The sequence below is a fragment of the Peromyscus californicus genome, unplaced genomic scaffold (genome assembly GCF_007827085.1).
Source record: "Peromyscus californicus insignis strain IS unplaced genomic scaffold, ASM782708v3 Scaffold_6__1_contigs__length_162567912, whole genome shotgun sequence".
Classification (NCBI taxonomy): domain Eukaryota; kingdom Metazoa; phylum Chordata; class Mammalia; order Rodentia; family Cricetidae; genus Peromyscus; species Peromyscus californicus.
This window is the reverse complement of record NW_026294584.1, coordinates 117,337,780-117,350,135: the sequence shown is the minus strand read 5'-3', so window position 1 is coordinate 117,350,135 and position 12,356 is coordinate 117,337,780. Positions and strand designations below refer to the sequence as shown.

The following is a 12,356-nucleotide window of genomic DNA, read 5'->3' as shown; positions in this document are numbered from 1 at the left end:
CTCCTCTCCCCGTTAGCTTCTGCTCCAGATTTTTCAAGGAACCCCATGAAAAAATTGGTTCAGGTGCAAGTAGGCAGCCTGGTGATCTTGGATTGTAAACCCAGAGCTTCCCCAAGGGCGCTTTCTTTCTGGAAGAAGGGAGACATGATGGTGCGGGAGCAGACAAGGTATTCTATCCTACAAAACACTGGTTTGCTTTCTTCTTTCCTGTGTCGATCAGCAAAGTGGGTTTTCAGCATAAAATGTAATACTTCGGCATACTGGAGAATGTAGTATACAAATTACAAATCAGAACACTGATAGTTTAGTCTTTAATACTCTAATTACACTATTAATTGAGCTTTCAAACCTGATCAGCCTTTCTCTTCATAAAATGCTTTGCTTTGGCAAGAACAGTCTTCTGTGGGCCTCTGGGGACACTCAGCCAGAGGGATTAAGGAATGTGGGGCCCATAGGTGAGACTACATCCCAAGACAAAAGAGAAGATAGTAAAATGACCGGTTCAAGGGAAATGAACATATTGTTTTCTTCTACTTTGGGATAATTTAGTTGTTCCTGAATTTAATTTAAGCAAACACTTTCTTCATTTTCTCATTATAACACTGGAATGAAGGGACAGAAGGAGGCTTAATTCAATACTTGGATTCTGGACCTGCTCTGTCTGGGTTTGTGTCTTCACTCTGCATTTACTGGCTCTATGAAGTGTCCCCACATCTCTGTGTCTTCTTTCTTTATTTGTTAAGGCGATGATAGTAACAGTTAATGCCTCGTGTTGAGAATCTTGTTATGGAGATGAAATGCATGAATACTCATAATGTTTGCTGATTGATACCTGCCAGAGAGGAAGCATGTATAGTGGCTATTATTACTATTGACTAAATGCTTGCTTCTTGCTAGAAACTTCCTGCAGAGCTTGTAATAGCTGAGTAATAGGCCCATAGGGCTCATGCCCTTACCCTGGAAACCTGTGGCTTTGTTGTGTTAAGTGATGTATTAGTTACCTTTCTTGTGGCTGATCTGACATAAAGCAACTTAAGAAAAGAGGCGTTTATTTTAGCTTCCAGTTTGAGGTTTGAGGATGCAGCCCACCATGGAGAGAACAGCATGATGGCTCCAGCAGTTGATCACATTGTGCTCACAATCAGGAAGCAGAAAGACCTCTCAGCTTCTTTTCTCCTTTTTGAAAGCTCCAAGATCCCAGCCCATGGAATAGTACTGCTCACATGTGGAGTAGGTCTTCCTACCTCAACCCAATCTGGAAATTCCCTCAAAGTCATGCCCTGACACTGCCTTCCAGGTGGTTCTAGATCCCGTCAAGTTGACAAGCAACAAAGTGATAAAATGAAGTTAAATTTGGAATTAAGGTTGCCAGTTTGTCACTTTTTTACATTTATTTATTCATTTATGTGAATGTGTACGCATGTCTGAAAGGAGAGAGAGAGGAGAGATAGAGAGAGAGAGAGAGAGAGAGAGAGAGAGAGAGAGAGTATATGTGTGCCACCCTACTCCTGTGACAAATTGAGGCAATCATTTCTCTCCTTCCACCATGTGAAGTTCTGCTGACTGAACTCATACTGTCAAGCTTGGTGGCGGTAACTTTTATTCACTGAACCATGTTGCCAGCCCTGATTTGTCAATTTTAAAATAGATTTACCTATGTAATTAACCTGGGTAGAAGCAAACAAATCACCTGGGCTTTTGAAATTAAGTAAAAGAGGATGAGAAAAGCAAAAGGATGGCTAGAGAGAGGTGATTATCAAGGAAGCAGGTCAAGAGCCAAAGCAGAAATAGACCCACCTTTCAGTGGGTTGATACTTTGAAGACTGGAAGGTAATACAGAGATCCTGTCCCCATCATGGCAGGGAACAGGTTTCCACCCCTGACAGTCTGGATAAGCACAAATGATTCTAGGTCTTTAGAAGGAATGCAGCCCTGTCACCACCTTACCTTGATTTAGCCAATGAGACCTATGCTGGTATATCAGATTGGGGGTTTCCATTTGTGGTGATTAATTACAGCAATGATAGGAAACTTCATACAGACCTCTATATAACTGATCCACTTTTGAACATGCTTTCAGCTAATGAGGAATCAAACCCTTGAGCATAACCACTGAGATTATTTAGTGCCAGCTTTTGTACAAGAGTCTAGCATCTTGGGGAGTAGTCTCAGGCTTTTTCAGTCACAGAACTACAAGCATTATTTTGGGAAATGAGAGGACATCGAGTAAGCAGTAAAATCTTCTGCCATGGCCCATGGATTTCTTTTTTTAAATTCCAACAGTGCCTTATTGCAAATGAACAGCTTTTAGATTACAGGTCTGGAGGTATTTTCATGAGAGTCTATAAAACCACGTAAGCTGCAGTTTTTCCTTTATATAATAGGAGACATCTTTATTAAGATACAAATTCAGTTCCCTCAGTCATTGGATGGGGTTTCTAGCATGACAATTAGGGTGTTTGGCCATCCTATCACCAGAGTAGGTCAGTTCAGGCTGTCTCTGGACCATTGCCAGTAGTCTATTGTGGGGGAAAGGGGGGGGGGAGAGGGGGGAAAACAAGGAAATCCGTGGCTGATATGTCAAATTAAATTAAATTATAAAATAAAAAAAGATACAAATTCAAATGAACAATGCAAATCGCAAAGTGGGTGTTCAACACAACCCAGCCACACAAGTTAAGCATAAAGAGGATATGATTAACTACTGACTTCGTGTTGGATTTTGTAAACAGGCTTAAACAATTACAGTTTGTGGTCAAAATACTTAATTTTGACTACCCTGGAAGTGAAGACCTCCAATGTAACTATGTAAGTCAGGGCCTCCTATGCAACTAACTAAATCATTTGAGTTATAGAGTGATTTTTTTCCCCAGGGGCTATAGTTCTTTGCACAATAGAAAGCCCACTTGTCCTCACAGCAGTATACATCCTAGACAGAGGTCTATAATCTTAATTTTAAATGGGGATAAAAAAAAAGATTAAGAGATTTAGCCACAGGCACCCAAGGAGAGATTTATTCTGCACTTCGTACAATGATGGTTGGTGAAAGAGCATAAGTCTGAAATGTAAGCAAGAATTTGCAACTTGCCTCCTTGCTAGTATGATATGATAGGGTCAGTTATGTGGCACATCTGAACCTTTGTTTCCTTACCTATTAAAAGAGATATTACCGGTGTGCCTTATCTACTTGCAATGATATAATCATTTGACACACACCTTATACTGGTAGATATGTTGAATCGTAAGAGTTGGTTTGTATTATATGTACACTATTAAAAGAAAGTGTAACTGAAGAAGATTCTAGTTCTCTGTGTGTTGGCTGGATGTTCACTGCTTGGTTGGGCTTTTTTTTATTTAATTTTTTTTTATTCATTTTACATACCAACCACAGATCCCCCTCTCATCCCTCCTTCTGCTCCCCCCACCCCCACCTACCTGCCCCCCCCACCCCTCATCCCCCTCCCCCAAAAGGATAAGTTTTCACATGGGGAATCAGCAAAGCCTGGTACATTCAGTTGAGGCACCCCCACATGCCTCAAGGGTGAACAAGGTGTCTCAGACCATAGGTAATGGGATTCAGAAAGCCAGCTTATGCACCAGGGATAGATCCTGATCACACTGCTAGGAGCCCCTCAAATAGACCCAGCTACATAACTGTCTCTCCTTTGCAGAGGGTCTAGTCCAGTCCCATGTAGGTTCCACAGCTGTCAGTTTAAAATTCCTGAGTTCCTATGAGCTTGGTTCAGTTGTCTCCATAGATTTCCCCGTCATGATTTTGACCTCCCCTTGCTCATATAATCTCTCTTCTCTCTCTTCAACTGGACTCCCAGAGCTTAGCCTGGTGCTTGGTCATGGATCTCTGCATCTGTTTCCATCATATGGAGGCTCTATGATGACAATTAGGGTATTCTGATTACCAGGGTAGGCCAGTTCAGGCACCTTCACCGATATTGCTAGGATGGAACTAGAAAATATCATCCTGAGTGAGGTAACCCAGACTCAGAAGGACAAACATGGTATATACTCACTCATAAGTGGATACTAGATGTAAAGCAAAGGATAACCAGACTATAACCCACAGCTCTAGAGAAGCTAGAAAACAAGGAGGACCCTAAGAGGTATGCATGGATCACCCTGGGAAGAAGAAACAGAGGTCTCCATGAGTAAACTGGGGATGAGGAGGGAGCAATAGAGGGGAAGGGTTGGTGGATGAGAACATGAGGAGATGAGATGGTTGAGCTGGAGGAGGGACAGAGTAGGAGAGCAATGAACAAGATAGAGGGAGACATTATGGGGCAAGGGAGAAATCTGGTGCTAGGGAAATTCCCAGGAATCCACAAGGATGACCCCAGTGTGGTTGGGATTTCTAAAATTAGCCATTCCAAGCTAGCCTGACTCCATGGAGATACAGGCTCTTGGTTTGGTACCCCACCAATGCACCACATCAGTCTAGAGGACTACTTGAGCATCAGCGGTCAAGTGGCAGCTCTAGGAGGAGCAGGAAAAAGTATGAATATGGGTATCTTCTCCCTTTTAAAGGACTTCCCAGAAGTCCCATCTGGTACTCTCTCTTTCACCTAACCAATCATAAATTCCCTTAACTACAATAGGAGCAAAAGATAGATGTATATATGTGTAGTTACTACAAGGGGTCATGTTCATGACAACTGAGGAGTCTACTTTTCAGGAGAAAGAGACCAAGGGTTACTGCTCTATCAAATGTCAATTCCCTATGAATTCAGGCTCCTGGCAGCAAATATGCTTACTTAGTCTTTACTTACTTTGAGGTGCTGGAAATCGAATCGGAGACTGACTCATACACATTAGTCAAGATCTGTGTAACGAAGACACATCCCAACCAGTAAATATGTTTCTACTGAGCAAATAATCTGTAATTAAGGTGTCATTTAAAGTCTAAATTAGACTTTAAAAAGATAAGACTATGACTTTTATTAATTATATAGGGTGACAAATATGACTGCATAAATCATACAATATATTTACATAATTCTATATACCCAGTTTTTCAGTTTTTGTATATGAGCACGGTGATAGCTTTAGATTTATTAATCAAACTTGAAATTGAATCAAAGTTTGTGAGAACCCGTAAACTAATAAGTCATTTTGAAGTGACAACAAATGCTTTAGAAAATGAGGAACATTTTGTTTTTCAAAACGTGGTTTTCTCTGTGTAGCACTGGCTGTTCTGGAACTCACTATATAGACCAGGCTGGCCTTGAACACAGAGATCTGCCTGCCTCTGCCTTCCAAGTGCTGGGATTCAAGGCATGTGCCACCACCGCTTGGCAATTCTTGGGCTCTTAAGATCAAGTTTTGTTTATACATTTGAAAACAGTTTCATGTATGTCAGGTAGAAGATATCTGCTTTATATCAGAAAATTTCTTGCTATTTTTGTTGCTTTTCAGTGGCCAGACAGGTGATAAAGCAGTTACATCAAAACTCTATTAGCAAAGCATAGGCTATTCAGAGGTTCCCTGAGAAAGTTCTGTCTCCACATTGGGGTTCAAGTTTACAGAACATCTGTAGCAAGACTTGAAAGACAAGGGATTTGATAGAGAAGGCTGTTCCAACCGGAAGCAGCAGCATGCAAAGATCCGGTGACAGTCAGGGTGTTGTTTGAGTCTGTTCCACCTGCTGTAACAGTATGCATTAGACTTGGTAATTTATAAATAATAACTTAATTTCTCTCTGTTCTGAGAACTACATAATATGAAGTTCAAGGTGGCTATAGAGTTCACAAGGGTCTATGCTCTGCTCCTTAAATAGTGCCTTCAGGCAGCTCCCTTCAACATTTTGCCTAAAAGCAGTAATTCCATTTGTATCAGTGGAACCTGCATGACTTATATTCTTCCTCAGAGCACTGGGAAGCAACAGAATAAAGCAAAGTGACAGGGTTAAAAGGTCAAACTTCTGTGAAAGAAGACCAACAGTGCTGCTGGTGGACTGATGGAGCTGGAGGACTGAAGACAAGACTCAGTTATCAGTAACCCACCAGTCTGAGGGAGAAAGTAGTATGGCCATAGCTACACAAATAGCAGTGGGGGTACAAAGAAGACTGGAAGAGTTGTCAAAGGCTTAACTTGACAGTGCTTCATTGGATTTGTGATTGGATGAGAAGAGAAATCACAGGGAGGAGTCCTAGATTGTGGTTTCTGACATCAGAGATCATGATAGATGGAGTTGATGTTACAGGGAAACTTACAGAAAATGCAGAGTTGGGAAGAATATGCTGAGTTCAATTTGACACTTGTTAAATTTGAAGTGCTTGTTGCAAGGTCAGCTGGATAGTTGGATGTATAGATAGATAGATAGATAGATAATAGCTAGATAGATAGATGCATGCATACAAAGATAAAAAGATAGGGTGATTAAAAATAGATAAATAGATTAAATATAGATGGATGGATATAAATAAATGATAGATATTATGAAGGGACAGATCATAGACAGAGGGATAAATTACATATAGCTAATAGGTATGTAGATAGAAAAATGATAGGTATGAATAGGTTGCTAGAAAGATAGATAGTGGATAATTATTTATTAGTTAGAAAAAGATTACATAGAGATAGACATCATTGATAGATTAGAATTGGACAAATACATTATTGACAGATAGGTGGATAAATAGATAATAAAGTATAGATAATTAGAGAAGACAGAATGACATAGGATAGATGGACAAATGGATGAAATTGGAACTTATTAAAGACCTGAGGAAATTTTGGCATCTTTATAAATGTAGATTTGATAGTTAAACTGGAACAATGTACATAATTATCTGTGAAGATAGATATCATTAAGAGGAAGAGGACATACATTATACTCTGAAACTCATAGACACTCAATTTATAAGTAGAGAGGCCTATTTTCATAATCTCATCTCATACTTGATTTATTAAGTAAAGATCAGCTTCATTTGCCCTGTAACAAACTCCTCCAAACCTCAAAATTACAAGCATTCAGTATTGAGTAAAGACTTATTTCTTCTATCATCAACTACTGCACAAAGCCACAAGAAGCAGTTCTTTGGGTAAAAGAAATGCCCTCTCCCTTTTAGCATCCAACAATATTTTACCAGGTTTCAATGTTTTACTGTCCCCTCATTTATTTATTCACCTAAAAATCATATGTTTTATAGAGAACATTAAATTGGATTAAATTAAATTAAATTTACTTTGCTTTTGTCTCCCTTAAGCAAAGTAAAACTGAAAGCAAGTATTGAGAATGACCCATTACTCCTAATTAAACACATTAAAAATCATTCCAGATATTCTAGGTAGCATTTAAAACTATAGATATGGAAATGCCTTTTAGAGAAAGAATTAGTGAAGATATATCCCAAATATGAATAACCACAATCTATGTTGTTTTTTAAAAAAGCATTTTAGCCAATTCTTAATGCATCTTTTTGCACATTGAAAATGTCCTTAAAATTCAGTGGGCTTTACATACTGCATGACTCCATAACATTACAGCCCTAGAGAAGCTTCTGTTTTAGGGACAGAAAGGAATGATTATTGTGATCAAATGGGGAGTATGACTTTGGGGTCCAGGGACTATTTGGTGGAAAGGTAAATGTAATTCTTGCTTATAATAAATACTACTAACATGACTATATTCATTTGATAGAACTTCCAGGACTGGATATCATAATGAGTGAATTACACTCATATAAACTATATATTAAATAAAATCTACATATAATTACTTATTCATTTAATCTTACCTTTGTGATTAGTACCAACTAGTTTAAAAGCCCAAGAAAATGCTTCCAAGTGGTCATATCAAATAACTGTTGAAGATACTTACAAGTAGTATCTGACTATTTGGTCGACCAGGATAGTTGTGTCAGAGTAAGGGACATTTCTGGAGGCCACAGTCTCCAATCATGATGTGCCTATGAAAGTCATTACTAGTCATAGTGGGTCAGGCTGCATTTCCCCTTAGCTTAAGATCTTGGCCAAATAGTTTCTATCTCTGTCTTTTCTATATTTCCTCATGTTTCTTGGCTTCTTTCTGATCTACCTGAAGTCTTCACTCTTTGTGCTGTTCAAAACATAGAGGGCTGCTCCCCTGACTTTTTCAAGCCGTCCATTGCTCCCCTGTACCTAAGAGCCCAGAGTTCTCTCTCTCTCTCTCTCTCTCTCTCTCTCTCTCTCTCTCTCTCTCTCTCTCTCTCTCTCTCTCTCTCTCTCTCTCTCTGCACTTGTCACCCACCAATTAAAGAGCAGCTCCCTCATAGCTCTCACTCAGGTAGGCAGGAACTCAGTGAACTTCAATTAATCTGCCCTCTGCTCGATACTAAAATCTCAGAGATCCATTTACCTCCTATGTTTTTAACTGCAAATCAATCTCTGTCTACCTTTGAAGAACAAAAGAGAAAGTTGTTTAATGTCTGTGATGCTGATACTTTAAGGAACTAGTTGCTAGTTGATTAGTGGTTGATGTCCCTATCAACCTCTTGGAGGGAAGGCACTTCATGTTGTCCACTAATTTGTCACATCGTTATTCTGTGCTGGGGTGATTGACTGACACTGAGATGAATAAGAAGCATCAAGAGCTTTCAAAGTGGAAAGCTAAGACATCAATTATAATGAGATAGAATATATGATTAAAGTGATAATATAATTTATTCTACAAACGTGGATATTTTCAAAGGGAAAGGGTCATTGCTAACGGTTAATCATCAACGGTAAACACATAAGTGGACAGTTTCCAGACACTGGATGCAGGTTTTCTGTTCATGAAGCAGGCGTTTTTAACCCACTGCTCCGTGAAGCACAGAGAGGTGAGGGTGCTTCCTTACCTGGGACAAGGAGATAGCATTAGAGAGCAGGTCCTGCACAGGAACCTGAAATGGAGCAAAGCAGATTAGATAAAATACCATCTAAAAAGGAGGACTACATAAATAAGAAGGTAGACTAATTAAATGTGTGTTTATTCCATGCCAAAGCTCATATCCAATCCCCCAAACAAGATAGCTTTACCGGAGCTATTCACAGATGGTGAACAATCTATCTCCTTCCAAGGAGAGCAACTTTAAGCAACCTTGATATTCTTAGAGAAGATTGAGCATCCTGGGTCAAGAGTCTCAGAGAACAGAGAAGGTTCTCCTTTTGTGCTTTGCTTTTTTGGCACAGACATCCATATCCCCTTAATTTTTGCTGGAGGGAGAAGAGGGAAGATCTACTTTTCTTACACCCCAGCTACCTGTGAGAAAATTTATGAATGAAAACATTCAAGCCAAGATGGGTTGATCTAAGACTTTGATTTGCCATGGGATTCACAGAAAGCTTAAAAAAAAAACATAGCCTTCCATATTCTTTAAGAAAACACTGCCACAGCCTGTACATCTTCACTGACTCACAAAAGAACTTGAGTTCCCTGTGTATATGTTTATAGCATTTCTTAAATGAGTTATTTGTGCCTGGTTGCCAATAAGTATACTGCTGGTTATTCACATTATTTACTATTTACGAAGTCAAATGTAAGCTTTATCTACTTCCTTATTTATTTTAGCACATGGAAGCAAAAAAGCATGAAAAACCTGGGTCAGATCTTGGTCTACCACTCACCCATGTGATATCAGAGCATTTGTGTGACTCTTGAATCTTGGCTTCATTTTTTATAAACCAGGGTCAAGATTGCTACACTTGTAGCCTTCACCAATCTGTTTGGTATTATTTACTTGACTCTCTCGACAAGGGTTCGGTTGAAAAAATAGTATTTGAAAAATTACTTATGACTGTGTCTTCAACAAATTTCTTTCATCCTGGACTTCATTTCTATCATAGGATGTCAGGCACAATGATAAAAATAATGTATTAAGGCATTACAGTGATTCATACCTGTGGTTCAGAAGATCTAGCTAATGCAATGACCACTAACATGAATATGAATTGACTTTTTTTCTTAGTATTATTTGGATATCTGAAAGGTAACAACATTTAAGTAAAAAGAGAAATAAAAAAATCCTTTCTTTTTGGAGCAATCAACTGATTTTGTGTGATTTAAACCTTAGGGAAACAAATTCCATCACAGTATATGTAATAGGAATTGCTGACAAGAGGTCTCCCGTATTACATCAGTTAAATTGTGTGATGGCTGTGGGACTGTTAAACCCATATTTCCAATTAGATTTTATGGGTTATGAAAGTTAAGGGCACTTTAAGAAATCTTTTGTCTGCTTTATGACTTTGGTAAGGGAAGGATGATCCATGAATCTCAAAGTTCAGGATTTCAGAATGCTGTATCTTAAACTCATCTTGATTGTCTAACATAGTCACAAGTACAGCTAGATATATGATTGCCTTGTGAATAGGACACGTATGCTACCAAGTGTAAATGGAGGTGAGAGCACAGATTATAGGTATCAGAGTTCTCCTTTCACTATGTGTATCCCAGGCATAAAACTCAACTGTGTCAGATCTGACAGCAAATTCCTATACCCGCTGAACCATTTTATCAGCTTCTATGTGAAGGAGAAAGAAATTATTTCCTTCTGCATTCTTCATTTTTTTCTCCTGACATTTCCTCTGATTAGAATCTGTCTCCTTCTCGATTTTAGAAGGTCCACCTTCTCACTCAAGATTGGCTTTATTCCTATGCTCATGAGACATTTTGCTGTAGCACCACAGAAGGGCTGGCTCTTCTGTCCCCTGCACACCCTTATGGTTTATGTCAATTATATAATTGGGACAGTATAATACAGCAATATTTGCAGAAAGGATCTGACTAGGAATCCTGAAGAGCAGCTAACTTATCCCTTTATCCACCTTTGAAGTTCCACCCTCTACTCCATACACTTCAATATGTGTTCCTTCTTCAAATAATTCACTTAGCACCCACTGTTACCATTAACTGTCACTGGGGCTGTGGATTGTATCCTGGTTATCCTTTGCTTTGCATCTAATATCCACTTATGAGTGAGTACATACCCTGTTTGTCTTTCAGGATCTGGGTTACCTCACTCAGGATGATTATTTTCTAGTTCCATCCATTTGCCTACAAATTTCATGATGTGATTGCTTTTTACTGCTGAGTAATACTCCATTGTGTAAATATACAAATTTTTCTCTATCCATTCTTTGATTGAGGGGCATCTAGGTTGTTTCCAGGTTATCCCTCCCACCAAGACCCTCATCTTAAAGGCTCCACCCAACACATCACCATGCTGGGGACCAGGCGTTTATAGTTTGGATTTTTAGGAAACCTGAAGATCCAGTCTGCAGCACTTCCCAGGACACAGGTGTTAAATTTCCCATAGTTCATTGGTTACTAAATTCAAAGAGAAGAAAGATTTTTTTGTGTTCTTTGTGTGTTGGTTTATTTGTTAGTTTTGTTTTGGGGGGTGAGGTTGGCTTTATAGGTATATACTTGACAAAATTATATGTACCTATGAAATATGAGGTAAAATTACTAATTACATACTAATGACTATGTCTACTGTCTCACTAGGTACAATGTTTTATGCCTGTGGGAAATATACTTATTATCAACTTTCATATCAAATTTCAAATATCTAAACAATATTAACTGCAACCCCATACCATGCATTGGGGTTTTCAGCTTGTTCTTTCTATACAACTGGACCATTATACTCAGCATCCATTGAACTTGTTCTCTATCTAACCCCTGACAACGACTGTCCTAGTCTCTGCTTTTGTCTTAATGGGGAAAAAAAAGACAACAAGAACCTCATATGTGTGATATTATCAATATTTAGTTTTCACCATCTGTGACATTCACCTAGCAAAATACATTGTAGTTTATCTATATTACTGTAAATGACAGGCTTTTTCCACTTTTGTGAGGCTGAACGCTATTTCTTCTAATGTATTGAGCACACTTTTTTAATTAATTTATTTTACATCCTGACCACAGTTTCTAAAACCTATATATAAACCTAATTCATGTGTGTGTGTGTGTATGTGTGTGTGTGTGAGTGTGTGCATGTGTGTATGTGTGTGTATGCACATCCCTGAATGTATATGTGTGTATCATGTGGGTGGAGGAGCCTACAGAGGTCAGAGAGGGAATCTGATTCCATAGAACTGGAGACATGGGAGGTTTTGGGATACCATGTGGGTGCTGAAGCCTGGTACTTTGCAAAAACAGTAAGCACTTTTAACTGAGTAAACACTTAACTACTGAGCTGTCTCTTCAGCCCTGACCACATTCTCTATGTGCATTAATTCACTGATGAATCTCTGAATGGGGGAGGAAGATGATTTCAGAGTAGGCTTTGGGGTGGGAACCTCTACTATGCCCACCTTGTAAAATGCTTTCTATAATACCCATCATGTGCTATGCTATGTTCTGCACTTGAGGA

The 12,356-nt window shown here is 38.9% G+C and overlaps 1 protein-coding gene across 2 annotated transcripts in view; it reads left to right on the top strand.

The window, feature by feature from the left end:
* Cntn3 (contactin 3) overlaps positions 1–12,356 on the top strand; it is a 395,670-nt gene that overhangs the window by 295,801 nt on the left and 87,513 nt on the right. For both annotated transcript variants that reach the window (XM_052719452.1, XM_052719453.1), the window contains one exon: positions 17–167. In XM_052719452.1, coding sequence (XP_052575412.1) covers positions 17–167 — 151 coding nt within the window. The remainder of the gene's footprint in view (positions 1–16; positions 168–12,356) is intronic.